General features: G+C 39.8%; 1 protein-coding gene across 1 annotated transcript; it reads left to right on the top strand.

Moving 5' to 3' along the window:
• Window positions 1–186: 186 nt before the first annotated feature.
• Window positions 187–22903, top strand: LOC129115748 (peroxisomal sarcosine oxidase-like; the record flags this gene model as incomplete). Its single annotated transcript, XM_054627023.1, has 7 exons — window positions 187–297; window positions 1788–1936; window positions 8494–8707; window positions 12126–12308; window positions 15082–15234; window positions 19687–19836; window positions 22828–22903. Coding segments are annotated over exons 1-7 (1036 nt in total), but the record flags the coding sequence as incomplete, so codon positions are not given.
• Between the last annotated feature and the right edge of the window lie 4804 nt (window positions 22904–27707).

Genomic DNA, 27707 nt, shown 5'->3' with positions numbered 1-27707 from the left:
GAATCCCGCCTTGAACGAAGTCTTCTCCTTGATGAAGCCTGTTCTGGGGCGAACCATTCTAAGCACCTGGCAGGAAAGACTCAGGGCACAAACAGCAAACACTCTTCATGTGAAAGGGGCGTTCCCGAATACTCAGAAGGGGGTTATGTATGTCATGCTGCGGCGTCAGTGCTAAATGAGGGCAGGATGTCGACCATAGAGGAGTATGACTGCATAGTAATCGGGGCCGGGGTCCAGGGCTCCTTCACGGCCTGTCAGCTGGCAAAACAGAGCCGGAAGACTCTGCTGCTGGAGCAGGTGAAACTTTGTTCCAAGACATTTGTTAAGCTAAGAGGCTGCAGGAGAAGAGCTTTGAATGACATTCTTCTTTCTTTTTTTTTTTTCTTTGCTGAACTCAAAGTCAGAACGTTAGTGTGGCTCGTATCATTGATTCTGCTTCACAGAGCTGCAGGCAACAGCTGGATTTCTGGGCATGTGCTCTTTTCCTATCTTAATTCAGTTCATTTTATAAAGCTGCAATTAAAAAAAAAAACTATAATGAACGTTTGTTTAGTTATTAATCCGTTATAAGTTTGTGGTGAGTTGTTTTAGCTCAATTTTATTTAATAAAATAAACCATGTGGACAATATAAACCTGCATACCTTTAACTGATGTTTTTTTTTAGGAACAAGGCATTCCTCGACATTAACTAATAATGCAGGTGCTGATTTTGGGCCCCTGTCAATGTTGGATGTAATGCTGTTTGGTGGTGCATATAATATTGACAAACACATTTGTGATTAATAAAATAACCACAAATCAATTGGCGCACAGTGAATCTGAAGGCTTCAGGTCCCTTAGGGTCGAGGCTGTTTTAAGGCTGTGTCTAACTGCTTCAACATCTTGTCATTAATAGAGCCATTTTCATTGATACACACCATTTCAGGAGTGTGTTTTCACTACAAAAACTAAATACCATTAGTGGCGACTATGGCTCAATGATAGAGCAGCAGGGTTGTCCTTCAATCACAGGATCGGCGGTTTGATTCCCCGGCTCCACTAATCCATGTGTCCTTGGGCAAACACTTGACCCTAAATTGCTTCTGCCAGTGGGGTATGAATGGTTATGAATGTTAGATGGGCAGGTGGCCCCTTGCATGGTAGCCCCTTTCATCAGTGTATGAATGTTTGTGAATTGGTGAATGATGACATGTAGTGTTAAAGAGCTTTGAGTGGTCGGAAGGCTAGAAAAGAGATATCCAAGTACAGTCCATTTATCACTGAAGACGTTTGTGTGTCCTGCAGTCTGCACGGAGTTTCCTTGGGAAAGATACTAAACCTCAAAATTTGCTTCCAAAGGTTGTGCCATAAATGAGCATGTAGATTATCACCTGATGAGCAGATACCACTAGGTGGGAATCTTTCAGTATTTATTTATATATAGTATTTAGTATTTATATATACTGAACTTATTGTATTTTTCAGTACAGTAAGTATTTATTTAAAATAAATCATGCACCAGCAAATTGATAAAGAATTATTTGGCATGAAGCTTCTGGAGGTGCTTCATTATCTTTGTTAATGGTTTCTTAAATCTAACCATGTAGTTGTGTTGCCTTAACAACTGGTTCTGCACTGCAGCTTCTCTTGAGGTATTACACCGACCTTTGTGTGAGGATACGTTGAACTGTCTCATATAAGTCATTTGTTTAGATGTCCACATACCTTTGGCTATTTTGTGGATGTTATTCCCATGTTATTAAAATAATTTCATTTGAACCGAGTGATATTATTTTCACCTTTCCAGTTCGTCCTGCCCCACACCCGAGGGAGCTCCCATGGCCAGACCCGCATCATCCGAAAGGCCTATATGCAGGACTTCTACACCCACATGATGGAGGAGTGCTACGAGCTGTGGGCCCAGCTGGAGCGGGAGGCGGGTATCAAACTGTTCAGGTAAGCAGTCAGCAGAAACACACAGAGAGAAAACCCATTAAACCGAACATAATGAAAGCTTACCAGAACACAGGGATTTGTCACATTCAAGGTGCTATGTACGCACAAGAGCAACAACTCAATCTACGGGAGCCATAAATGCATGACTTTCTCATTACCTTCGGCATCACTGAATCACCCCTTGACAGCTCCCATGCCTTTGAATGTGGAACAGGGGCTTTTTTCATCTCACTAAACCTCTGATTTTCATACGCAGAGCGGGGAGGAATTTGTGTGTTTATAAATATGACGGTGGCATCAAACTGTGAGCAAGCCTCCTGCAGCACTTTAACTTTCCTGGCCATATTATCTCTGTTTGTTCTCAGTACCAGAGAGCTAAATAACACATTAATTCATTATTCATGTGTCAGGGTAATAGTTCATGGTACTAAGCCACGCCCACATTATGCTCCCTAGAAATATAGTGCGCCTCCCCGTCCCCTGTGCACCTGTCTGCAGCTCATGACTGATGGGTCCACATCTGAAGGCCACCTGTGCCCTTGGGCTTGAAAACAAGGTGTGCATCACCATGAGAAATGTCCACTACTGCCGCTGCCTCAGGGACAGATGGAGCCGTCATAAAAGGAATGGGGCAAGCTAAAACCTAAAGAAAAGCTAAACATTTTCTCCACATACATAGCAACATGTGTGCACATCCAGCAGCTGAACCAGTGCCACGAATCACCGAGTCTGACAGGTCGGACTAGATGAGGTGTCATATTTACGATCCTACACTTGCGTGGCTTTTCCATCCTCCGTCACACACTCATAAACACACAAGCACACAGGGAGACATAGTCATAAAACTTTCTGATGAATGGCTGAAGCTTTTCGCTAGGGTTGTCTGTGCCTTATGGCTGCTGACAGATGTCGGAGCAGCCTTTAGAAAACACTGCTGGCAAAGGGCGAGTCAGCCATCTATCAGGCAGATTACTGAATCAGACCCTATGTTTCACAACCTCTCACTCTGGGACTCAATAACTTCCCACTGGAGCTGCTGTGACTTGCTGTATTACTGTCCACTGGTCATATGACTTTAAAAGGTTCATTCCCATTTATTACAACTGACTTTATTTGATTGTATTTCATATTTTCATGGAGGATTTTCTTGCTTTTTTCTTTTTATTGAGTGCAGTGCACATTCTGGTCGGAATGCCAGCTAGCCCAACTAATTTGGAAGTGAAAAATTAGGCTAATAGCAAAATGATTACCTTTATTTTGTGTGATCCATCACAGTTTACAGACTGACTTCCTGCTTCCAACGCTGAAAAAACTGTACTGTAGGGGTGTCCGCAACTAAGAATTCACATCGTTTTTTAAAATATTTATTTTTTGTACTCATTCAAGCTGTTTTGTTTTGTTGTGTGTGTGAGCGTCACTGTGCGTAGTGTTGACACAGGGTGAGGAAATTGTCTTTTTGTGTTTGTAATCTGAGATTTTCGACTTTATTCCGTCCCCCCAGTTTTACCCGGAAGCAACCGCCAGCTAGAGAGACATGCAAGCCACAAACAGCTGTATTTAGCCGCTTCCCACTGCGGATTTTGACAAAGAATCGTTCAGAAATTCAAAATATACAATTAGCGCTCTGATATTTGATTGTGAAACATTAACCCAATGTTGTTGCTCTTTAACAATTCTGAGGCTACGGCCAATGGTCCTGTAAATTTGGATAGTATAACCTAGTCTACATGGGGAATTATTGAGGAACACTAAGGAGATTGATTGAAAGCAATTGTTTTCAAAGGTTTAATGACAGTGTTATTCAAATTCTGATAATTATACTAAACAAGCTAATAAATCATGATTTATTGGGAGAAATCAAGCAATTGTATGTCAAATCAGACATTGAGCACCTCCACTGTATTGTGAAGTTTCAGAAAAGATTTCTGGTGCATTCATCACCTTTTTTTAACTTGTGTTTCTTGCCCCCAAATAAATCACCTTCAATATACTAAAGACCTGTTTAACAGACAGGCCAACATCGCTATCATGGGGCCACACCACTAGAAAGACGTATATAGAAACTCTTGCCAGACCACTTACATCATTAGATCAATATCTTCACAACTGATCGTGCCTCATTTTTTCTCATGTCTGGGTAGGGAAAGGCTGTTTATAGTCATAAGCCTTAGCTGTTCAGATGTGCTGCCACCTAGGAGATCCACATCAATCTTGTGGAATATTCATCATCAATGACACCATACATCAGCAAGTGTTGATGACGTGGTGATCACAAAGACTGGAAGCTGGCATCAAGGAGGCAAATCTGAGACATCAGTACAGAGACCTCAACACCAACAGAACTAAAGATATGTGGTAGGCGACGCAGAATGTCACAGTCTACAAAAGCAGGAGCTCCTCCATCAGGTGTGAGGCCATGTTGCCAGATGGGCTCAACACCTTCAATGCTAGCTTTGATCTCCTCAACAAAGTGTCAGCTGTCAAGCTAGCGGATGGAGACTGTGGGTATACCGCTGGGCGGCATGGCCTAAAATGTCTATCATGAAACAATGTTGAAGCATGGACAGTAACTGTAGATGGTAAATGGTTAATGGACTGTACTTGAATAGCGCCTTCCTAGTCTGTCGATCATTCAAAGCTCTTTGACAATACATGTCATTCACGCATTCCCACCCATTCATACACTGATGACAGGGGCTACCATGCAAGGTGCCACCTGCACATTAGGATTATCTAACCATGAATACCCACACATCGACATGGACTAAGGAAGCCTCGAGTCGAACCACCAATCTTCTGATTGAAGGACGACCCGCTCTAATACTATCACAGGTGCGGTTGCAAGAGGTTTCGATGAAAATGATTAACGGAAATTGAGGGAGTGGACATAGTGAAGCATTGAGAGGTGTGATTGTTGGTCATAACTGATGCAAATGATACATTTTTAAGTGTGTTAATCCACTGAATAAATACATTGTTCAAGGATTATGAAGAGCATTGACTTAATCCAAGCCTTTACTGCATCCGGTGATGTAATGGTGTTTTTGAGGTGTTTTTTTCTGGGATAGACTGAGGTTGAATAGACAGCACATGTCAGTGGGTGAGTGTCTGTCCTTTATGAAACATGTTTGGTCTAGATGAATAAATTAAGATATGACTAATTATTTAATTATTTATTATAGATCACAGTTAATCAGGTTTATAGGTCTATATCTTAAGGTAAGGGTTAGGGAACTAAGAGAAACTGAAATGCACTTGCCATAAAAAAGTTTTATGAAAATAAAGTGAACCCTTTTTTACTAAAATGCACTTGCCACAAATTCCTTTGAAAATAAAACACATACTGTATTATTTTCTTATTGTGTCACTGACCACTCCTATCTCTAACTAATATAGAGTGGCATAAACATGCCATAAACATCAGATGAAATATATATTGAATTAAGTAAAGTTGTCCGTCACAATGGCTCTGTCCTTCACATTTACGTCCCATTCCTCCAGGTTCAGTTTTCAGAAACTCGTCGATGTTACTGCCTGTACGGCTCTTGTGCTGTGGTGTCATGATGTGGTGTGACGTATCGTAACATTTGACTTGGTGGTCTAATCGTCTTACATTGCACGTCAGGGCTACTCTCTCTGCAGGGGGAGCCATGTTCTGACACGTTTCGTTACCTCTTCGTAACTCCTGGCCACCACACTGCTACATCCATCATGTGTCAGCAGGAATGAGTGTGGATCACATAGTGCCGCTCTACAGTACACGGTCGCTTGTGAGATGCCATTTTGTGATTTTGGTCAGATCATGTGATAGTCCGGGCGGTCACTGGCCTCAGCTTAGAAGGCAATAGACAACAACATCTAGTGTTACAGGAGGTTGTTTGACACACACTGGGATTCGAGGCAATATAATCTGTTTAAAACAGGATTTTTTGTTTTAATGTATCGATAGTAGTCGCGGACATGTCCTTACACTATTGTTTATAAAATATCGCGATAGCAAGCTATATAGATATTTTTGCACAGCCCTAGTTCATGTGTGTAGGTATAGTTTCTGAGGATCTGATTCCACTGAGCGTTCTATTAAACAAAGTTGAGATGAGTTGCCAGTGAGTGTTTATAGAATTGAAATGGGTAGCCATCATGGAGAAAAGGGCTTTCCTGAATTCCTATGAGGTTATGTGTTGGTTTAAATGGTGCCTTGGTCTTTGGATAATTTGGGAAGTTCAATGCTATCAAGGATGGAAGTGATGTCTAAAATTTAGAGTTTCTGATAGTATAAAAAGTTGTAATAATGTATTTAGGATTATATAATAAATGTCATATGTGTTCTGAATTGCTTTAATGAGTTTGAAACTGTTCAGCAATAAATTTACCATTTTTTTCATTGTGTTCAGGTAAATCAATCTGAGTCTTTGCATGACGATTTGGGTCAGTGGACATATGATATTTTTGAGCTGTGTATTTCATTTTGGATTTGCTCATTAGTTTTAGTTTATGTTCCAGTTCTTGTTGGCCAAGGGGTTTTCAAGGTGCGTGGGAGGAGGGTGAGGGTTTGGGAGGCAAAACCTTGGTGTTGATGACCCTGAGCCGACTTCACCCAGCTTCACATAGGCAATATCAACCATAATCTCTATTCAATGCAATGCTCCATTTTCTATTCCCTTTTTTAGGCAGGTTGTTGACAAGAATACAATATATAATTTTACCATTGACAAAGCAATACCACATTAATATTGAGAAATGTATTAGCGTATACAACCCCTAAATCCATTTGGTCAGATTTTTTGGCAAAACCTCTTAAGATAAGATAAGATAAGATAAGATAATCCTTTATTAGTCCCGCAGCGGGAAATTTGCAGGCTTACAGCAGCATAGAGTTAAAGTGCACACAAGAGACATAGTAAGAAAGACAAGATAAAAATAAAAATGAAAATAAAAAAATAAAAATAAAATAAAAAAACAAGTATTATAAATAAGCAATAAAAACAGTAGAAAAACACAATAACTGAAATATAATATTTACAGACAGAAAAAAAATATATTAACTATTATTGCACAGTGTTTTTATTGTCATGTGTCATGTGGTCTGCTGGGAGCAGAGCTGGTTGTGCAGCCTGACAGCAGCAGGAAGGAAGGACCTGCGGTACCTCTCCTTCACACACCGGGGTGAAGCAGCCGGTGGCTGAAGGAGCTGCACAGAGCTGCCAGGGCGTCCCTGCATGGGGTGGGAGGTGTTGTTCATCAGGGATGACAGCTTGGCCATCACCCTCCTGTCTCCCACCACCTCCACCGTATCCAATGGACACCCCAGCACACTGCTGGCCTTCCTGACAAGCTTGTTCAGTCTCTTCTTGTCTGCTGCTGAGATGCTGCTGCTCCAGCAGACCACTCCATAAAAGATGGCTGATGCCACCACAGAGTTGAAAAAGTCCTCAGGAGTGCTCCCTGCACTCCAAAGGACCTCAGTCTCCTCAGCAGATAGAGTCTGCTCTGACCCTTTTATACAATGCATTTGAATGATTAGTCCAGTCCAGTTTATTGTTCAAGTGAACACCCAGTGAACACCTTAGACTACCTTGTAGCATTGTGCTGTTTCAGTTATAAATAGAATAAAAGCTTCAATGGCAAAAACAAATCCTGGAAAGTCTTATTGTGTCATAGAACAATTTCTTCCGACACATCCTTTCAAGGTTGGGAAAGAAAACAACAAGGTAAACACTACACAGAAGAATTTCAAAAATCTAGTTTCAATGCTTGTGAGGAAATGTTCTAAACTCAAGGTTAAATTATTACCTTTACTTAGAGCTTTAAAGTTAAAGTGTCGTCACATGACCTAAGTAATAGGACGTGCAGATGTGGGGTTCTTTTATGGTTGTATATTAACAATTATGTGATGAGCTAGTTACATTCACTTATGACAACCCTGAAATGCGGTTGTAAAAGGAAGTAAGTGACCTTTTGAGTTGAATTGATTTGGTCACGCGTACAAGAATTAACTTAAGACCTTTAATATTTAATCAAATAATTAACATACTAACAGGGGGGGCTTATTATTGGCTCGGAGCAAATTTTTGCCCTGGAGCCCCCTAGCAGGTTAAAGCTTCCTGGATGCATATTCTTTAAAATCATTTCTGGGTTTTTACAGACACAGATAATCAGGGTAGGAAGGTGAGTAGTCTAATGGTCACACAAAATTTATATAATTTATTCAGGTGATAAAACAGAGGTAAGTATTAAAATAATCTGTCTGTTATAAACATCTGTCAGATTTAGTAGACGGACTTCTTAGTTCAACTCTGACCTTCCAGGCATTACATTTTTTTATGCAGTGAGGATTTTACCAGTATTTTGGCTGTGCTTACACTTTTGTGTCCAACCAGTGTGAAGTTGACTTCTTGTAGTCCTGCCCTGCTTAATAAGAATGTTCCCTGGATTTAAATGTCCTTTAACATTTTTACTAACAATGTTTCACAGTTGGTGATTTGTGAAGGCTTCCATGTGTCTTGAGCATTTCTAACCAGGATGCCACCTTCCTCTCGGTTGATCTCCCCTCTCAGACAAACAGGGCTCCTAGTGATGGGACCAGAGAACAGTGAGAGTTACCAGCTGATTAAGAACACCCTGCAGAAAAACAAGGTTCCTATGGCGATCCTGAACCATGACAACTTCTGCCAGCACATCCCCAATGTCAACCTGGCTGTTGGAAATGGTGCGGTGGTGGACTTAACCGCTGGAGTTCTGTATGCTGACCGTGCACTCAAGACTGTACAGGTAGAGCACAGATACTGCTGATAAAGCATTAACTATGTTAGCTTCTGTAACTGATGTCATAAGTCAAGGCCAATCATGTCGTCCTCATAGAGCAGTACAGTGCACCTTAAGCCAAAGATGGGTCCTCATTGTTTCAAACTTCTTTAGAAAATGAAGGCGAATGGTATAACTATTACCCAAACTGTTTATTGTAAACATCGATCAAAGTTTACAGATCCAATTCCTGTTTCAAGTTATCATAGTGGGCACGTACAATTTGTTTAGATGATCATGATAAACGGTTGTTTCTTGCCCTGTCAGACCTTTTTTGATTGTTCTGAAATCTCAACCACTATTTGGTGAGTACAATGTATAACTGAAAGAACTGTTGAACAGTCCTACAAAAATACAATATATCTCGTAATAGGCTGCAGTTTCCTTTAAATTGCCTTTATGACTTCATGAATAACTGCGACTGAAGTCTAATCAAGACTAATCATCGAGGTCTATAAAGTTAATTCCCCTCAAATTAATTTGATTTTTAAGTTCTTTTTTAAAGTCTTTCTCTCCTTGGTGTATGAAAGTTCACACAGTTTATACATCCTCCACATGCTAAAAGATATATTCTCTTGAAAAACATTTAGTAGGAAACTGCATGCATTATCATTGCAAAATTAGCAAATTAGCGACTATATTCAAAGAATATTTCAATAAAACATAAATTCATGTCAGTTCCAGGGTTCATGGTAGAAAGCTGTGTTTTCATTAAGAAATATTTACCATACAAAATAATTTGTGGACTGAAAAATACCAAGATCATTTGAACATATTTCATGCCCATTGTTTTAATCTAATAATAGCTCACACCAGCAATAAATTCACATTACTGGACTCTGAGAGAAGGCACTGGAAGAGAACAGACTCATCCATGGCTGCCAGGTCAAGCACAACATACTGCTCTGTTATTTCAGTGAGGTGCCATTTTCAATTGACTGGACAGATTGTTCAGCTGCTTTTTTGTGAAGCAGCAGTCAATTATAAATTAAAGTTTGGAGTGACAGAGAGCTTGTAGTGACAGACACATTGTGCATTCTCTTGCCTTGACTCTTCAATAGCCTCTTGCCTTTAGTATTATATCTTAATATTTATCAAAACATTTTCCGTCTTAGTTCTGTATCTCAGAGTGGCCTGTTTCTTAATGTCTTCTTTTTATCTCTCTTCCAAAAACAAGCTGATTATCCTATATTATAGTATGCAGGGCCAACTCAGGTCTGTTTGGGGCTCTAAACAGTTTGATGACCACATCCCAACATTTTTGATCTAGTCACTGCCGTGATGTAAGCTGGCACTGCATTGTGTTGTGACAAAAAAGTGCAGTTCACCTATGAGTAAACTTTAGAGGCAACTGTACATCTGTGCATTCATTGATTCCACTATGAACTACTGGCATCAGAAATGTGCTGATCTGAGATGCACAACCGAATACCAATAGTATAGAGTAAAGTATAGAATGTAGTATATAGTAAATATAATAGTTTAGTATAGTATAGAAGAGTATAGTAGAGTATAGCCATGTTAGCTATGTGAGGCCTTACTGTACTTATAGGAGCAGTGGTACTTTGACTGAAAACACACTCATGTAAAGCAGGTATAATGTTCATTCCATGTTTGCCATCTTAGTTTAGTTTGTTAACATGCTAACATTAACTAAGATTACTAATCATCACTCAACACAAAGTACAGCTGAGGTTGATATTTAGTCATAGATACATTACATTTCTTCTAAGGTACTGCCTAAAGGGCCGTTAATACTGTATGTGGCCCTATTATGCTTTTCCACTTTTTCCCTCTTCTTTAGTGTGTTATGTATATATTGTACATGTAAAAGGTCCGTAGAGTGTAAAACCTGAAGTCCACTCCTAAAAGGAGTTACCCTCCCCCCTCAGAATCATTGCTCCTAAGCTGCCTGAAACGGCTTGATTTAATTCTCTCCTTCACTTCTGTAACTTTATGAGGTCATAATATGTCCTTTGTTTGGAAGGCAGATGAAATTAAGTAAAAGTGTCTACAGCTTCAACAGTGTTTTGAACCACTCTGGAAGACAGGGGTTAAATTCTGTTTGTAAGGGGCGGGACATTTCCGACGCATGCGAAACCTTGACCAGTCACAACAGAGCGGGCTAGCTGACCAATCAGAGCAGACTTTGCTTTCTGGAGGGAGGAGCAAGCGCTACAACGGAGCGTTTCAGAGAGAGGGTGAGAAGAGGTGCTGCAGGACAGCCAGGATGAGAAGAACAAGGCGGATTATGAGCATTAACGCATGTAAACATGTTGTAACTGTAACTTGAAATAAAAATATGCACCCAGAAAATAGCATAATAGGGCCTGTTTAAAACTTGTGGCAAACGCCAGCCATGCTGCTTTCTTCCGTTTATCCATGGTGCTTATGGGAGTTACAGTATTTAGCTGTAAGTCTCATTGACAAAGATAAATGGATTTCCTACATGATGAATCTCTCATAGTAGCTTAACTGCTTGATTTGTCTGTGACAATTTGGCTAACCTTTCAACCGGATGTGGTGACGTCCTTCAAGGGCAATGGTGAATAAAATTAAATATTTCATTGTACATATAATAAAGCTACCTGAACTAAAATGACTAACCTCTCCTCCATTCATTTACCATAGACTGTTATTTACGGAAGAAAGAAAAGTTATCTGCCAGCTCTGATTTGTTGTTCCTTGTCACATGCTATGCGCTGCAGCATTCCAAAAGTTGTGAACTGCCACTGATGATGCAAAATTAATTGAAAAAAATTCACAATAAAGTTGTATCGTATCGTATGGTAAACCAAAGTACTGTAAACATTTCAGCCTGATGATTATGAGGCTTGAGGAAAAGTCAGGGGATCACCAAAGTCATTGTTGGCACATTCAATAGTTGTGAGGAGTTCAGTGTAGAGGCATGGCTCGAAACTGGAATTAAACAGCTTTGTATAAGTATATTATTCCACTGGTATGTGTTTAAGTACACTTATCGTGAAGCCTCACATATTCACCCAGCCGATGCTTCCTGTGAAGTTGTTGAAGCAGTCTGAACAAAAGTACTTGTGCATGTGTGTTACTAAGTAGCCAGTGAGCAATTTTCTTAGTTTATATTCATGTATAGAACTTTTACCATTAAAATGCCCTGGAAGCTTCTTGTAGGCACTACACAGTCATTATTTAGTTTTATATTTATGATATTATATATGAAACAGTAAATGCATTGAAATGACGTCTTTGTGTAGACCACATTTCTCCGACCAATGTACGATGACTTCGGTAAAATACATTAACAGTAACCAATATCATCTCTCTTTCAACCTACAACTGATAAAATGATCAACATTTTCAGCAGAGGATTTTCAGTAACACATGTTGTGTTGTTCTCTTTTCCCAGGGGCAGTTTCAGAAGTTGGGTGGGGTCATTCGAGACAAAGAGAAGGTTATTGACATCAAGCCTGGCCCTGTTGTGACAGTGTCAACCTCTGCTGGTGTTTATCGAGCCAATAGAGTGGTGATCACCGCTGGACCTTGGGCTAATAGACTGCTGGCCCACACTGGCTTACAGCTGCCACTCGAGGTAATCAATTTTGTGGTGTCCCACGTGCAATAATGTTTGTATACCTGCGTATATTTCAATATTGTACTCGGGCGTGAATTTCAAGAGGTTAATGATGCAGCATGCACTTCACTGTGTGGTCATTTTACTGCATATCAAAACTATAGGATAGGATGTTTTGAATGGGTCTCTACAGTGTAATCTGTGGTTTGTGAACAGCTTGCAATTGTGAGCACCAAGTTGTGGCTGTTCAAACACTGGACACTGGGTTTTTTGCAATATTGAATAATACTGCATGAGTTTGTAAACGTATGTTTTGAAATAGATTTGCTGTTGTAAATGCGGCATCAAGACTTTTCTGGGTTTTGGATACTTTCTGGGTTTTAGGTAACACGAGTCACTGATATACAAATGGTCATTTTGGGAGTGAAGTATTCCTTTAAACTATCTTTGGCAGGAATATCAGACTTTAGCAGACTTAACAAAGTGCTCCACAATAAAGGATTAAACACAGGGAAATAAAATGAAGCCTCCAATATTGAGGCATAATTTCATCAAATTAAAGATCCCTGTGTGCAACAAATGACACAGAATCAGGGAAACTGATTAACAACCCTAAACGATCAATGGTTTTACAAATAGGTTCCTTCACTCACATACTGTCAATTTCCATCACATTTGGCTCACTATGGAACAATGATGTGTAAGCATTGGTTTATGGCAGAGCATGGCATGTGTGATGTGTGCACAATCATTTTTCATAAAAACTACTTAATGTACGGGAATTGGTGTATGTGCTATTTTTGTGTGTGTGAATGGTTCATACATCAGGCCCCAGATACACAATCAACCACACATTTAAAATCAGACTCTGTATGCTATCGACTTGAAGTGGTCCATCTCTTATCCAGTTTCCCTCTCTTTTACCACTGGGATCTTGTCCTGCCTACCCTTTAAATGCCCACCTGAACCCGCACAGAAACAAAAGCATTACTCCTCCATATTTAAACAGCTCAGAGGCCTTAGTCAGCAAGGCAGTCTTTTCCATCTCGCAATATGCCACACAGGCTGAAAAGAGAAGGTGATGGGAAAACAAGCAGACAGCTGTTAGAGTGGAGAATTGGAGTTGATATTGTAATTGTATTATTCAGGCTAGCAGCAGGCTGGGCGGCCTGGGGAATGCCATGCCTGAGTGAACTGGTAGAATAAGCACAGGCTCTGAGCTCGTTGACTCGCCGGAGCACTTCTGCCGGATTTTTTATGGTCCCTGGGAATGAGTGCACGGCCGGTTAGTTCATTACATTGAAAGCTCCTGAACAATGTGTCCTTATTATTGCCACCCTCAGATGGACGTCATTTGTACAACCATGTGTACATTTCATTAAATCCCAATTCTCTCATCACCACCGCAGAGCTACTTTGGTAATTGCACTTCTACTAGACAGAAAAAGTGATGAGGAGGATTGAGTAGGTGCTTTGGAAGTTTTATTGCAAGCTGCCATTTCTGTGCCAGTGTGTATTCATTAATGTGTACGGCTTCATGCAAGTGTAGTATTGAGTTGCACAATAAATATATAATTAATGAAAATATATCTATCAAATCTCAGGGTAATAGATCAACAACTACGACTACCAAGATTAGCATAACATTGTGTGTGAACATCCAAATACCTCAGAGGACAATGTCTAGGGATGGTAATGATGTCTCCTGTAGTGCCACCATCAGGCCTTTGGGAAACTTATGATCACATTTCCACCGACTGTGATGTTGATATCTATGGTGTTTGTACATTGGAGACTTTGTCTTGCACCACAATCAGGTCATATTATCAAGTGTGTACAAAGGCCATCTCTAATCAAACATGCTCATCAACAGTTTGCAAAAACGAGATCAAGTGCTGATGTGATTGGTCTCATTGCCTTTCATGTAACACCACTCTCAAGATACATCAGATAAGTGTGGTCTGACCATAAAATGACCAAAACATATTCAAGAGTAAAGGTGTTTTTTTTAATCATATCATTTCAGCATACATGTAATCTGATTACAACCATAACAACATTTAAATTGTATGTGTTTTGAAATAAAGTTTAGTCATTGAGGTGAGGAAAACCTCAAAGACTGCTCTCCACACAGTTTTTGTCGTGTGTTCAAACCATCGCAGTGCCTGTAAAACACATGTCTGTTCAGAAGGGCCTAATGTTTGGCCTGTTAGTGCCTGCAGCTTCTGGAGAACCGCGCATACAAACAACTTCACACAGGACACTGTGCCTCCTTGGGTCTTGAGCAACGCACCTGCCATAACATAGTTGCATCCCCTGTGCTGGCGTATACGTGTCATTAGGGTGCAAAAGCTGACATGAATATTGTCAGGTAGCGAGCTGTACCCTGCATGTCTTTCGGCGGTGTAACGGTTAATACAGACAATCTGACAGACACCTTACACTTTAGTTAGATGCTTGAAAAGAACCCTTTGCTTGATAAGGACCTTTAGGACCAGATGAATTGTGACTCTTATCTGTCAGGGTCAAAAGCAGAAGTAGCACAATGTCATTAGCACTGTACAACCTCATTGGGAGGAGGCCGGGTCAACAAAGCATTGAGGATGTATTGGAGTAGTAGGCTGTTTACACAACAGCTAGTGCTTGAGAAACCATCAGAATTTCATTCAAGGAGCTTTGTGCATCAGAACTAATGCACAGTATACACTATGGTCCATCACTAGGTCTTAAGTGACAGACAGATCTCTGGGACTTGCCGGCACTAATGGTTTACCTGCTTTCACTACTATAGGTGGTGAAGATCAACGTGTGCTACTGGAAAGAGAAGGTTCCAGGATCTTACGACGTGAAGAAGCGCTTTCCGTGCTTCTTGCTGACTGAGGGCGAGGAGACCAAAGATCACATCTACGGCCTCCCATCCAACGAGTACCCGGGCCTAATGAAGGTTTGTCACAGTACTGAACCCTCAAGAATAGAGACTCTCCATTCTGTACAGGGAGTAATAGTAATGTCAAAACTATTCCTGATCATGTATTTTTTAAGTGACTTATTCAGTCTGCTTTTGTAGTTGATCATGTAACTTCATTAATCTACATTAGTATCTAAACCAGTGTTGTGTGTGCACTTAAGTAAACACAGCTCTTGATCAAATTTAGATACAGACACACACTGGAGCAGTGTGGATCCAAAGATGTGACTTTTTATAGGAAACCAAAGAATTTGTTGTCTTAAATCCGTAAAATCATTTTGCTATCAGCATACAGGTAAATGTTTCAAATGCAGGAATACATTTGTAAATTATAACCCTATGTATTTTTGACTGAAAAATACTGTACGACATTCTTTATTTATACAGTAAGCAATAAAAAGTACCCATACTTACTATATTCAGGGGGTTTGCTGCTACAGACTAGCTTGTTAGGATATTGCCTGTTAGGCATGGTGTTAGCTTAAACTAGCTACCAATAGCTGGATATTGCTATGTAACTGGCATTACAAAGTCAATCACCAAAAGCGGTCAACATAAGAGAACTAAACTGAAGAGTTAACAGAAGAGAACTAAGTAGCAAAAAACATTTTCCTTAACTTAGACATTGGGGGACATATATGATGGCTGATTATAACATTCAGACTCTCAGGGGGATAGACTAAGATAACCATTTCAACAACTATAACGACAAAAAATGTCTGTACAGCACTTATTAATATTAACTAAGAAAGGTAGTGTAACAATAGTATCAACAACACTTTGTCCAAAGAAATAATAACAAAAATCAAACTAGAAAACACTGCCCCTCCCCATTATGAAGGAAGAACATGGTGCGGTCCAATTGAAAATCAGCTCCCTTTTAAGCAGGTCTGATGCAGCTCCAGCTCCTTTCTGTTGTCCACTGCTGGTGTGGCCATCACGCTCTGTACATGGGAATGAAACTCAGTGGCTCGGAAGGAGGGACACAACACTATTCCAGCCAGTCAGCTACAGGGAGTGTTCATGCTCCTGCACAGGGAGGGGGAAAAGCAATGGGTGTATAGAGAGAAAGGCATTGGGAGCGAGAGGGATGGTAAATCTAGAGGTGGCTGTTTGGGAGTTGAGTTCAAATATACCAGAAAGGCACAGTGAATTTTTAATGACTATATTAAAGCAAATGATACAGGAAAATCATAGGAAGTACCGTTCAATGTGCCGTTATCATGTAACCAAGTCTATAAATCAGACTATCAATCAAACCTTTACCAAAGCTAGTTGGGAGAAGAGCAAAATCATTCTTCAGTGTTGTTCTTTACTCTTTTTTAATGAAGAAATACTCTGAAAAAATGTCATTATCTTCGAGAACAATGAACCTAAGCCACGCCCCTAGCTGCCTGTAAACAAATCAGAAAGTAATGTCACCCCACGGTTATTTCCCCGTTGCACCACTGTGCAGGTGGTTCCTACTGGAATCCCCTTTGGAAATAATATGTCTCCATCCACAGATACTCCATCTTCTGTAAAGAAAAAAACAAAACAACAACCATTTATTCATTGATTTAATTTGCCTGCCCACCATAGCGAGTGAGGGGAATCTGCCAGTCGTGAGACAGGTGAGCTCACAGACAGACTGTGAGCGTTGTAGACACGGTTTATGAGTTCAAAACTCATGAATAGTGGTGTGTGTGATGTAAACGCTGTCTAGACACATTACGCTTCACGAAAGGTGCCAAAAATAGACTTGAAGTAGGAAAAAAAAATGCGTGAGAGTAATGGCGGTTCTAAGCGGGGGAGGGGCAGTGCCCTGTAGTATTACGCCTGGCCCCCTCTCTGGTTCTCGAACTTTGGTGATTCATTTAATTAAATGGAGGCATATGTTCCACATGATTTGCGAGTGTGGTTTGGCTCCCATTTTAAAGGTGCTAAAAATTGTTGTTTGCTGCTATATTACCTGAATATCGTATGGTGAATCTAAAATCCAAAATATTTAAGGTTTATTATTATAAAAGAAATTAAAGGTAAAAGAATGTAAGATAACTACGAAATGAAAAATGTGGAAGAAGTTTTATATCCTTAATTGGAATTTAAACTAATTAACAGATTTTGTACAGTAACTGATAATGTGTTCATTGATTTACTCTTCTCACCAATAGATGACCCTCACACCTAATGGGGAAGCACTGAAATCTGTGAATAGAGAGAAGCATTTCTGCCTCTTTTGGAATGTTGGAATGTTGCTCTTGAAAAGCACATTGCCACGGTGGTAAAATTGCGGACATCATTCAAATAGAAACACTGCTCCAAAAGCAACTGTAAAATGTGATTTGTCCCACCTCAACATCAGATTAGTTGTGGGAGTTGTGCTGGGTTTGAAGTCATCTGATGGCACATCTCTATTTTGGGCATTATGGCAGGCCAGCAGGAGCTCACAGCCTAATAGAAGACCACATGCATAGAAGAGAGGAGTGGACAGATGGTGATTCCACGTCACATTATTCACTCTGAGACACTAAAGCTACTAAATGTTAACATAGGTTGACAAAAAACATGCAACGATGCATAGAAGAATATTGTAATTACTCTGTTTTTGTTGTATTTTTACATCATCAACCTGTCAGAAAGTTTTTTTAAAAAATGAACAGTAGCTCTTGTAATTCCTCAGGCTTCTCGCTGTGCCTCTGGTCTCTGGGTGAGACGGTTTGTGTCAGACTTGTCTGACAGAAGCGGAACATAAAAGCAGCTTTTGAAGTTTGCTGTGTGTGTGTTGCATGTCCTCTTCCTCCCCTTTGTCAAAAGATCCCTAAATAAGTAACGTAGATATGTAAAACCTTCCTTATCACTAAGCTTTACAGGAAACCTTACCTGATGGCTCTAGAGGTATTCGTTTGATTTAATAACTGTTATCTTGGACTCATTGTAAAATGCTCTAATATGTGTGATTATTGTTATAAAGCAATGGAAATATTTCTCAGTGCTTATGACTGTAATTATACAGATTTAACAGATATAAGCAGATTATACACATTATAAGTATATTTATACTGCGTTATAGATATAAATTCGTCATAGAAAGTGTAACATAATTTTCCACTTTGGATTTTTATTTTGTATTTAATTCTATTTTTTTCACTAGAAGATGGCATGTGCTGTGTGTATACCATGTGTCTGCATGTATTGAGTTGTGTTCTTGCTACTCCCCTGTGCAAGTTGTGAAGAGGTCTTTCTGATTCAGAACTAAATGTGACAAATCCCTTTTATATGTTAAAAAACCAAATTCTTCCTCAGGTGGCCCAAATTTCATTTTTTTAGTTCATTATACAGTAGTTTAACAACTGATGATTCATTTCAGAGTATTCACAACCTTCCTGTTCTCACTCCAACTCATCAAATACCACAGCTCGGTCAGCCCCCCCTCAGAGTCTGATATCAACACACAGAGGCAGACTTTAATGTCCATATGGGACACACCAGGTTTCTACTAACTCACCCATGTCATTATTAAACAACCAGAGCAACTGGCTAAGTATAAAGAATGAGAAATGATTGGTGGTGGGCAGGATGGATGGGTCGAACAAACAAAGGACCTTCACCCAGGAGGCTGCTGTTTGTCACATGTGAAACTACAAGTCACATGACTCTTTAGTATTGTTGGTCAAGTGTCTCGTTAGTCTCGCGACTCGTGAGTATGTTTAGTCCTGTGTGTCATTAGGCACTCATAGTCACGTGAGTCCTTACTCATTCAGTTGTCTTGTGAATTGTTAGTCAGTAAAGTTTACGTCAACCACGATCCTAAACCTAAACTTCCTGTGAATAAAAAGTTTATTTTGAAAAGACAGAATTTTGAAACTGACAGCCATCCTAAACTGATTCTAGAGGGGAACCTAGAGCGACATAGTTTGAAGCTTAATGCCACTTACCAAGTGTTGATATTTGATAGTGAGAATGTGTTGGCTCATAACTGGCATTGTGAAGAAGAAACAGATACAGAGAGTAGCTTTACACAGGGGCCAATAAAGGCTTCTCATTGGCATCTTTAACTTCAGCTTTTGAATTGTTATACAAAAAAGATTATGGATTTGTGGAATTATTTACAGCTTTTAAAGAATCTGTTGCTTTGCTTCCCTGCATGGTATGATGATCTAAGAGCTCGTGGTGCACCTGCTCTTTTCAAAAGTGGACATGTGCGTAATGAGTGCAAAGGCTGAGTCTCTTTGACTTTACTGTGATTCAAATTCAAATTGGTGGCAGAAATGACCCTAGATAACTGAATACCGAAATAATAAATGCTGAATTTATGGTACAAGTAAATATAAGCATGCAAAAACTAGGTCAGCCTACTGCTGCTGCTAGTTATCTAAAGTACGCAGGGATACCATGCTTTGAGCATTTCATATAGAAATAATATTGATGATGTCATTCTGTGTGCAGATATGCTACCACATGGGCAGTGAAACAGACCCAGACCAGAGAGACAAGCAGACAGACAGGTCTGATATTGACATCCTCAAGCGCTTCATTGCCCGCTGTTTTCCTGGCCTGGTCCCTGAACCTGCTGTAGTGGAGAGCTGCCTGTACACGGTCAGTATACACACTCTACATCACAGTACATCAGAATGTTGAGATTTACGCCTCAGAAGGTACAGCAGTTTGATGACATTTATGGGTCATCAGAAAACATCAGAAGATTCAAGAAACTGGCAACACTTATGTAATGGTACATTCAGAAGACTAAGGTAATATTTACACTTCAAATGCTTCTATTTAGTTAATTAAGCTGTAATTTCACCACATAGTCGGCGCCTAATGCTGCTTTCCATTTATCTACGAAATAGGAATAAGGAGCTGAGAATGATTTCACAACTGAGTTGACTGCGTTCCAGTACAGCAAATGGGAAAACATAATGGGGTTTGTTTTAGCCAGGTTTGCTAATGTAAGAAATTGCAGTGGATAACAACACATTATGCCGGTATTTTACGCACACAACCATGGTAGCAACATTTTCACCGATAGGAGTCTTAAAGTATTGTAAGTATGACTAATATAATGAGACACAAGTGAGCCAGAAGTGAATGAAATCATATTACTACAGCTTTTTACTGTTAATGCGCAGAGAAGCCATCGATTTTGAGGTTGGTGGGATTTTATATATTTGGTAAGAACTGTCAATATTAATACCAGCATTGATGTGTTTCATCACAGTACTGTCACATATTTTAGTTTATAGCTTTAAAAACATGTTTAAGTTGACCAGTTACTCTTTAAAGATATCCCATTATTACCATCAGCATTTTTATAGTTTAAGATTCAGGAATTATATTCAACAAAACAAATATTAATGACATTTTAAGATTTCAGAACTTTATTGTTAAAAATTATTCATTCTAAATGTTTTTTACAGTAATGCACTTGCAATTCCTGTAATAAATTAGTAACAGAACTATCATGAACAGCTTTAGTATGTGAGTATAAAGAATGCTGTGAAACATTAAATAATATTCTGGCTCTTGGTGACTAATTAGAGTAATATCATTACTTTAAAGGAACTAAAGAAAAACATTTTATAAATATATATAGCTGCATGTACGCCTGATACTGTTTAATAAATCTCATAGTGTAGCTGGGCGCCCACCCACAAGTAGCCATAACAAATGTAGAAACACCATTAAAAACATTTCATATTGCATATTAATACATGATCCCACTCCATCACTCATTAGACTTGTCAGTGACAAATTCTACCGACTGTGATACATGGCCTTAGCGGTACGCAACAAATGGCCACAGCGGTTGCCATGCTTTAATAAATGGAAACTCAAGTTACATTGTTTGTATTGCATTTTAAATTTCAAAATTTGATACAAATTTGAATACTGTCCTCTGTAAAGTGGACAGTATTGTAAAATAACTTACAAAATTAAACCAATGCATACATTTTTGGAGAGTGAGGACATTTTGGAAAGGCATGTTTGATGGTTCAGACTTGATTTTAGGTTTGGCTTAGAACAAGGTTTAGCATTAGAAGAGATGTACGTTTGATTAATCACAACTTTGTTTTGTGCATATGTTAGTGAAAACATATACACATCTTAAAAAGTTTTAAAAATGACACCAAATAAATGCATTGAGGTGGAGTTATCTGACTATCTCATTCTTAAATTTAAACTTTTATATACATACAGGTACATACATATAGTTTGACTTCTGCATTTTACCCATCCTAAGCATTTGCATGACGCATAAATATTTTAGGATTAAGGACATCATTTTAGAAGCAGTGGGCTGCTGTAAAGCACCCGTTGAGAATCTAGGGGTTCAGTCTTGTTGAAGGTAACTTTGACAAGCAGACAGTAGCAAGTGGGGATGGAATCGCCGACCTTGTGGTAAAAGGTTTTTGTTTTTTTTAATGTGCAGAAAGAGTTAGTACAAAAAAAGTGCAGACAAGTACATGAACACATATACGACCTATATACAAACATTATACAAAGTAAGACAGGGACCAAAACAAAGGGGACATAAGCAACAAAGGAGAGTAACATAGGTTTAGGCTGAGGAGTATGAGAGTGATAAACGAAGGACCAGCGAATTGTATATAGATGGATGTGTAAAAGGACAATTCTACTCTTTGAGCAACCCCACGCTAGCATCAGTTAAACAATATATACGTTTAGGTGGAGTTAACAGGCTGTCTCTTTCTTTTCATTTCCTCTCATCAGTTAAACAAACAGAATGTAGCTAGCCTTTCATTTTAGATTAAATGTTCTAAGTAAGCTTACATTTTCAGAACAATACGAACACCTCTTGACCCAGTCTTTGGGAATGACTGATGTATTAAGTTAATGAGTGTCCCTACAAAGACAGAAGTAAACGGTGTGTGTGTGTGTGTGTGTGTGTGTGTGTGTGTGTGTGTGTGTGTGTGTGTGTGTGTGTGTGTGTGTGTGTGTGTGTGTGTGTGTGTGTGTGTGTGTGTGTGTGTGTGTGTGTGTTGCGCAGCCGCTCTGCCCTCCAGCAACACACACAGCAAGCTGCTTTTACGGCGATCACATACTGAAGCTGCAGGAAAGCATAATTTCTGTGTCCTTGTCCAATGCCCCTGAAAATCCTGACAGTCACGCTCTTGTCTCACTTGACAGCAAGTGTTTTGTTCCATTACCAGTGACTCTTAATAGAGGACATAGAGTTAAATTACATGTGTCTCTACAGTTGTGGTAAAATTTTCCCTTTTGTCAGAGTTCATTATGTATTCTGCGTTGGACTCTTTCATCCAGTTAAATACATTTTCTGCAATGACTTTGATGGAGAGGGAGTGTGTGTGTCTTTGTCTAATGGTTCTCAGGAAAATCTGCAATTGCTCTGTCAGTTTGCTATTCATGTCTCCATATGGTAGAATTAAGAGGCAGGAGAGAGAATATTGTGGCACTCTTTACTAAAGCTACATTGCTTTTATCAAACAAGAGCATTGGACCAAAGAGTGGAGGCTGTGAGATCCCAACTCAGCTCTGTGCTTCCTAAACCTCTCTTTTTTATCTGGCTCAAATGTTTATCTGTATCATGCTTTGTTGTTTTTGCAGCTAACGCCTGACGATCATTTTGTGCTGGACTGTCACCCCTCCTACAGCAATATTGTGATTGGAGCAGGATTCTCAGGTACGTTACAATACAACACAAAACACCTTGAACCAAATCAAAGAAAATCTATGTAAGGGATCATCTTTGACAAGCCATGAGTGTGTTGGGATGGATCATCCCACTCTTGACATCCACTTGCAAGAAAACAATTCAGAACAACTTTTTGTATATTGAGGGAGTAGACACAAATGTATCGCTGTCAGCATCAGAATTAAACTTTGTTTACTTCTCAGCTAATAGTGGAATCTGTAGCCCAGTAACAGCTGTGAGAGTTTATTTAGAGCAATTATTAGGACGCTGTACAGTTATATAAGGGTCTACAGCCACGCTCCAGCTCTGTCAGGCTGTACTTGGACATTGTGGCACTTTGCTCTAAATGCTTACATGCTCATGTTTACCATGTACACCAATATAGTTTTGTGCATTAGCATTCTAATATAGGCAAATTAGCACAAAACACAAAGTGTAGTGGAGGCTTATAGAAATAGCATTATTTGTTTAGGCATTTGGTCGTAAACCGAAGGATAATCATTTATCATTGATATTCATCCTCTGGGCACCATAATAATAATAATAATACTTTCATTTTATATAGCGCTTTTCTAGATACCCAAAGACGCTTTACATAGGGCGAAGACAAACAAAAAAAACAAAAACATGAATGTCAGCACAAAATCTGTTCGGAAGTGATGGGCTCATGTAAGCATCATGGAAAGAGAGACACTCAAGGACTTCAGATCCACTCAAGGACCGTTGACTCTAGGGTTGGGTGAATGTACAAATATTTAGGCCATCATTGATTGGCTGAGTAAGAGACAGTGGGGGGACAGTTTGAGATTGGTGTAAGATTTGCAGGTTGTTGGATAGGTTAACCAAGAAGGTGTTGGTGAGTTTTGTTTTGTGTCTGTTGAGTTTGAATGTAGTGTGTTTTACAATGTTCTGCCTCTAGTTGATCTCTCAGCTGAAACCACGACAGCAGCTGAGGAACTGGCGGCGTCTGTGAATATATCAGGGAGCGTTATTTAATGGGCTTATGATGGTGGTTGGAAGATTTTAACCTATCGCCCAACCCTAATTGACACATGTAGGCTATTGCTTTTGATACTTCTGTCTACTATCGTTTATTTAAGGCAAAATTCTTAAAAACAACAACTAAAACAGAAAGCATCCGTGTTGGATTCAACTAGAAATAGTCAATGTTGAAATGAAAAATGCAAACAGCTCAAAAAGTCAAAGAGCAGAAGGAAGTGTATCTGTCACCTTGTACACCAGATGCGTGCTGATGAGTGCCAGCACAAAAACTGCAACAGCCAAATGAATCAGCATCACTTGTTTCCTCCTCAACCAAGAAACACAGAGCCAAGTGGTGTGTGTGTGTGTGTGCGTGCGTGCGTGCGTGCGTGCGTGCGTGCGTGCGTGCGTGCGTGCGTGCGTGCGTGCTCCCGAGGTACATGTTTGTGGTCAGAGGAACAAGGTCACGGTCTAAGAAGGATTTAATGGACAGAAGGAAGAAAAAAAAGAAATGACAGTATCAGTAAAAGAGAGAACCAGACCTATATTTGAAAGAGGCTTGAATAAGAGAGAGGCTTTCAATTTAAAGTTGTAACATTATTATTTATTATATTTTAAAGAAAAAGGTTTTCAGCAGTACGTATGTGTATATGAATAGCAAGCCGAGAGAGCCAGTGTTCTACGACAATGTTAAAGGGAGACTTTGTAATGTAAAAGACATATTAATAGTGCAACTTGAAAAAAGTTTCATGGATTTGTCACTCTTATTATTATTTTTTGCATTACTTCTAATCATGCTCTTCAGTTTTTAACTACAAGCAAAAAAACTGTTGATGTTTAACTAAGGGTTTTAAAGTTAACCTCTATGAGAGTGTCAAAGCCACTGTGTTGGTGAGCGGCCAAATCAGCTTCAAATGAGATATCAGTTCTGTTCAGCACAGAGCTACTCCACATGATTAGCTTAACTTTGCACAAGTACCAGAGACAACTCCAAAACTTTTTTTCATGTTTGCAAACAGACATGTTAAAGGCATTGAGGTTTCAGAAGGAGTTAAGATAAACAACTGTAAGATGCAGCAACTGAATGCATCATCTGCATGTCCCTGCCCCCCTCGTGTGGGGCTGTGAAGTTTGAGCACTTAACCTTGCTGTTTCTGAGTATAAACTGACAAATATGTGAAGTTTTTTTTTTTTTTTTTTTTTTTACAGTACATTGAACCTTTTAAGAATAGGAAAAAGAAGAGGATTTCACATTTGTAATTTAATTTCCAGGGCGTTCTCCAGTCTCATTCCCAGGGCATCAAATACCAACTCTTTGTCACGTCCCTCTGTGTCTGATACAGAGGAACAAGAAACCCTTAAGCATCTTTATAAGACGCACCAGGGTTTCAAGTAACTACAGTGGAAACCCATCAGTGTCAATTGGAGATGCTCTGGGAGTGTGATGACGTAGTATAAAGACCAAAAAAAAAAACACAGGACTTTCAACCAGGAGACTTGTGTTAGAGACTGGTGTTGACTTATGTGACATTTATGTTTAACTTAGTTTACTTACTTATTTTAAGCCCAACCATGATGTTTTTCCTTAACCTAACTTTGTTTCAGTGGCTTTGTTTCCACAAAGCTAAGCGTTATTGTTTGAATTCGCAGTGAACACGTGGTTTACACTGTGAATTCAAACAATAACGCTTTAGCTTTGGGAAACAAAGCCACTGAGTTAGGTTAAGGAAAAACATCATGCACTGGGCTACCCAGTGTGTTAGAAGTGTGTTAGAAAATGACACCAGTAGGTCTGACAAAGCGTCAGTATGTGACGAGTTGGACTGAGAATGTGTTAATGGGAGCTAAGCAGCCACCTAGAGTTCACATAATGAATGGCTACCAGCCAGGCCTCAGCCAATCAGAGGACAGAACTAGCTGTTCTATCCAGTTTCTTTTAGAGCTGCAGAATGTCCTCAGAGTCAAGCTGGACACACCAAACCTTCCATGTATTCTAGGGTCATAGATCCTTAACTTTTAATGGCGAGGGCGGCTGTGGCGTAGTGGAGCGCAAGGTAGTTCTCCAATCAGAGGGTCGGTGGTTCGATACCCGGCTTCGGCAGTCGATGTGTCCTTGGGCAAGACACTTAACCCCAAGTTGCTCCCGAAGGCTTGCCATCGGTGTGGATGTTGCATGAATGTTAGATAGAGTCTGATGGTGGCACCTTGCATGGTAGCCCTGTCATCAGTGTGTGAATGGGTGAATGATATGTAATATACTACTGACTGTAAGTCGCTTTGGATAAAAGCGTCTGCTAAATGACTGTACTGTAATGAGATCTTCTTGTCCATTGTGAGGGGTCTACTCTCCTGTTCTTCTAATTAACATGGAGGAGGCACCCAGGAAACACTTAAGAAACACTTACTTTCATTGTCTCCTGGCACTTTCCATCTCTTCATGCAGTCGTGTCCTTTACCTAATTATGTCTGTAATTAATATCCTGCTCACAATTCTCTGCTTTCAGAGAAGCATGCTGGGATAAACGAATTCAAGTGTAAAGACCTACAATAAAAGAATGTTGGTAAAAATTAATAACTTACTAAAGATTTTGCTATCCTTACTTCATTACCAGAAGTGAAGCTAAATAATGTTTGTGGGGCCGTCACACAAGTGAACTCCCACCATAACCGGTCCACTCAGTCTCTCTGTCCCACTAGAACCAGTCCATTCAGCCTCTCTGTCCCACTAGAACCAGTCTACTCAGTCTCTCTGTCCCACTAGAACCAGTCCACTCAACCTCTTTGTCCCACTAGAACCAGTCCACTCAGCCTTTTTGTCCCACCATAACCAGTCCACTCAGCCCTCTGTCCCAGTTTAACCAGTGTGAAAAGTAGGCAGGTACAATACTTGAGATAAAAAGTACTTAGGTAAGTAAATATAAGTTAAAAAAATACTTGAAAAAGTTCACAAAACAACAACAACGCTGCAGCAGCAAGAGTAAATGATAGTTATAACTTCCACCCCTGAGGCTCGGCATTCATGCTTGATACCTTTTTATTTCAAAGACCACCATATTATTACGTTTTCCAGTCAGTGCTATGACTTGGATGATGACATTAAAGTCATTAAAGTCAGAAACTGGTAATTACGATAACGCTCACATCAATTCAGTGTTGAATTCTATTCAGATCATAATGTCTCCGGAGACATTATGACCTCTGTCTCATTCTGTTTATCAGTGACTGTTAATTACTCTGTGTGCTCATTCTTCAGCAACAGTAAATATGCTCAAAGCCACATTGGATTGGATTGGGTTAACAGTACTTCTCCTCCGAATACTGAAAAAACTGCATTGCCTTTCTCCCCCTCCTTCACTACGTGCATTTGTCATCAAAGCCCGACACAAGTGCTTTAAAGCCAGTACTGGGGGGTTGCCATAGCTACAAAGTCACCCCGTGGGCTTGGCCATCTATTGAGGTTTTCCATTCTCCTTCTCTGGCGAGATGAAAATTCACGTGGCCAAACTGTCGGAGCCAAGCTTTTATGACTTCAAAGCCAGGCAGGATCCACGGGAGCTCTGAGACCTTTGTCAGATGGCAATGTGCTGCATTCCTCAAGCCCTGTTGACATTCATATTTTGCCTCTCAGACCTTAGCAACAAGGACAATCAGACTGCTGCATTTTGAAAATACTCTCTCATCTCACTCCTGGGCTTGAGCACATAAAGCCATTACGCAGAGAAAGAACAAATCCCCCTAATTTAGCATTTGGTCCCGGTTCACTACAGTGAATAGATGCTCAGTGACAGGCATCGCAACAGCTTTACTCTTC

This window comes from Anoplopoma fimbria, unplaced genomic scaffold (assembly GCF_027596085.1).
Source record: "Anoplopoma fimbria isolate UVic2021 breed Golden Eagle Sablefish unplaced genomic scaffold, Afim_UVic_2022 Un_contig_12298_pilon_pilon, whole genome shotgun sequence".
NCBI lineage: Eukaryota > Metazoa > Chordata > Actinopteri > Perciformes > Anoplopomatidae > Anoplopoma > Anoplopoma fimbria.
The sequence above is the reverse complement of the archived record's forward strand: the minus strand, read 5'-3'. Positions and strand labels throughout refer to the sequence as shown.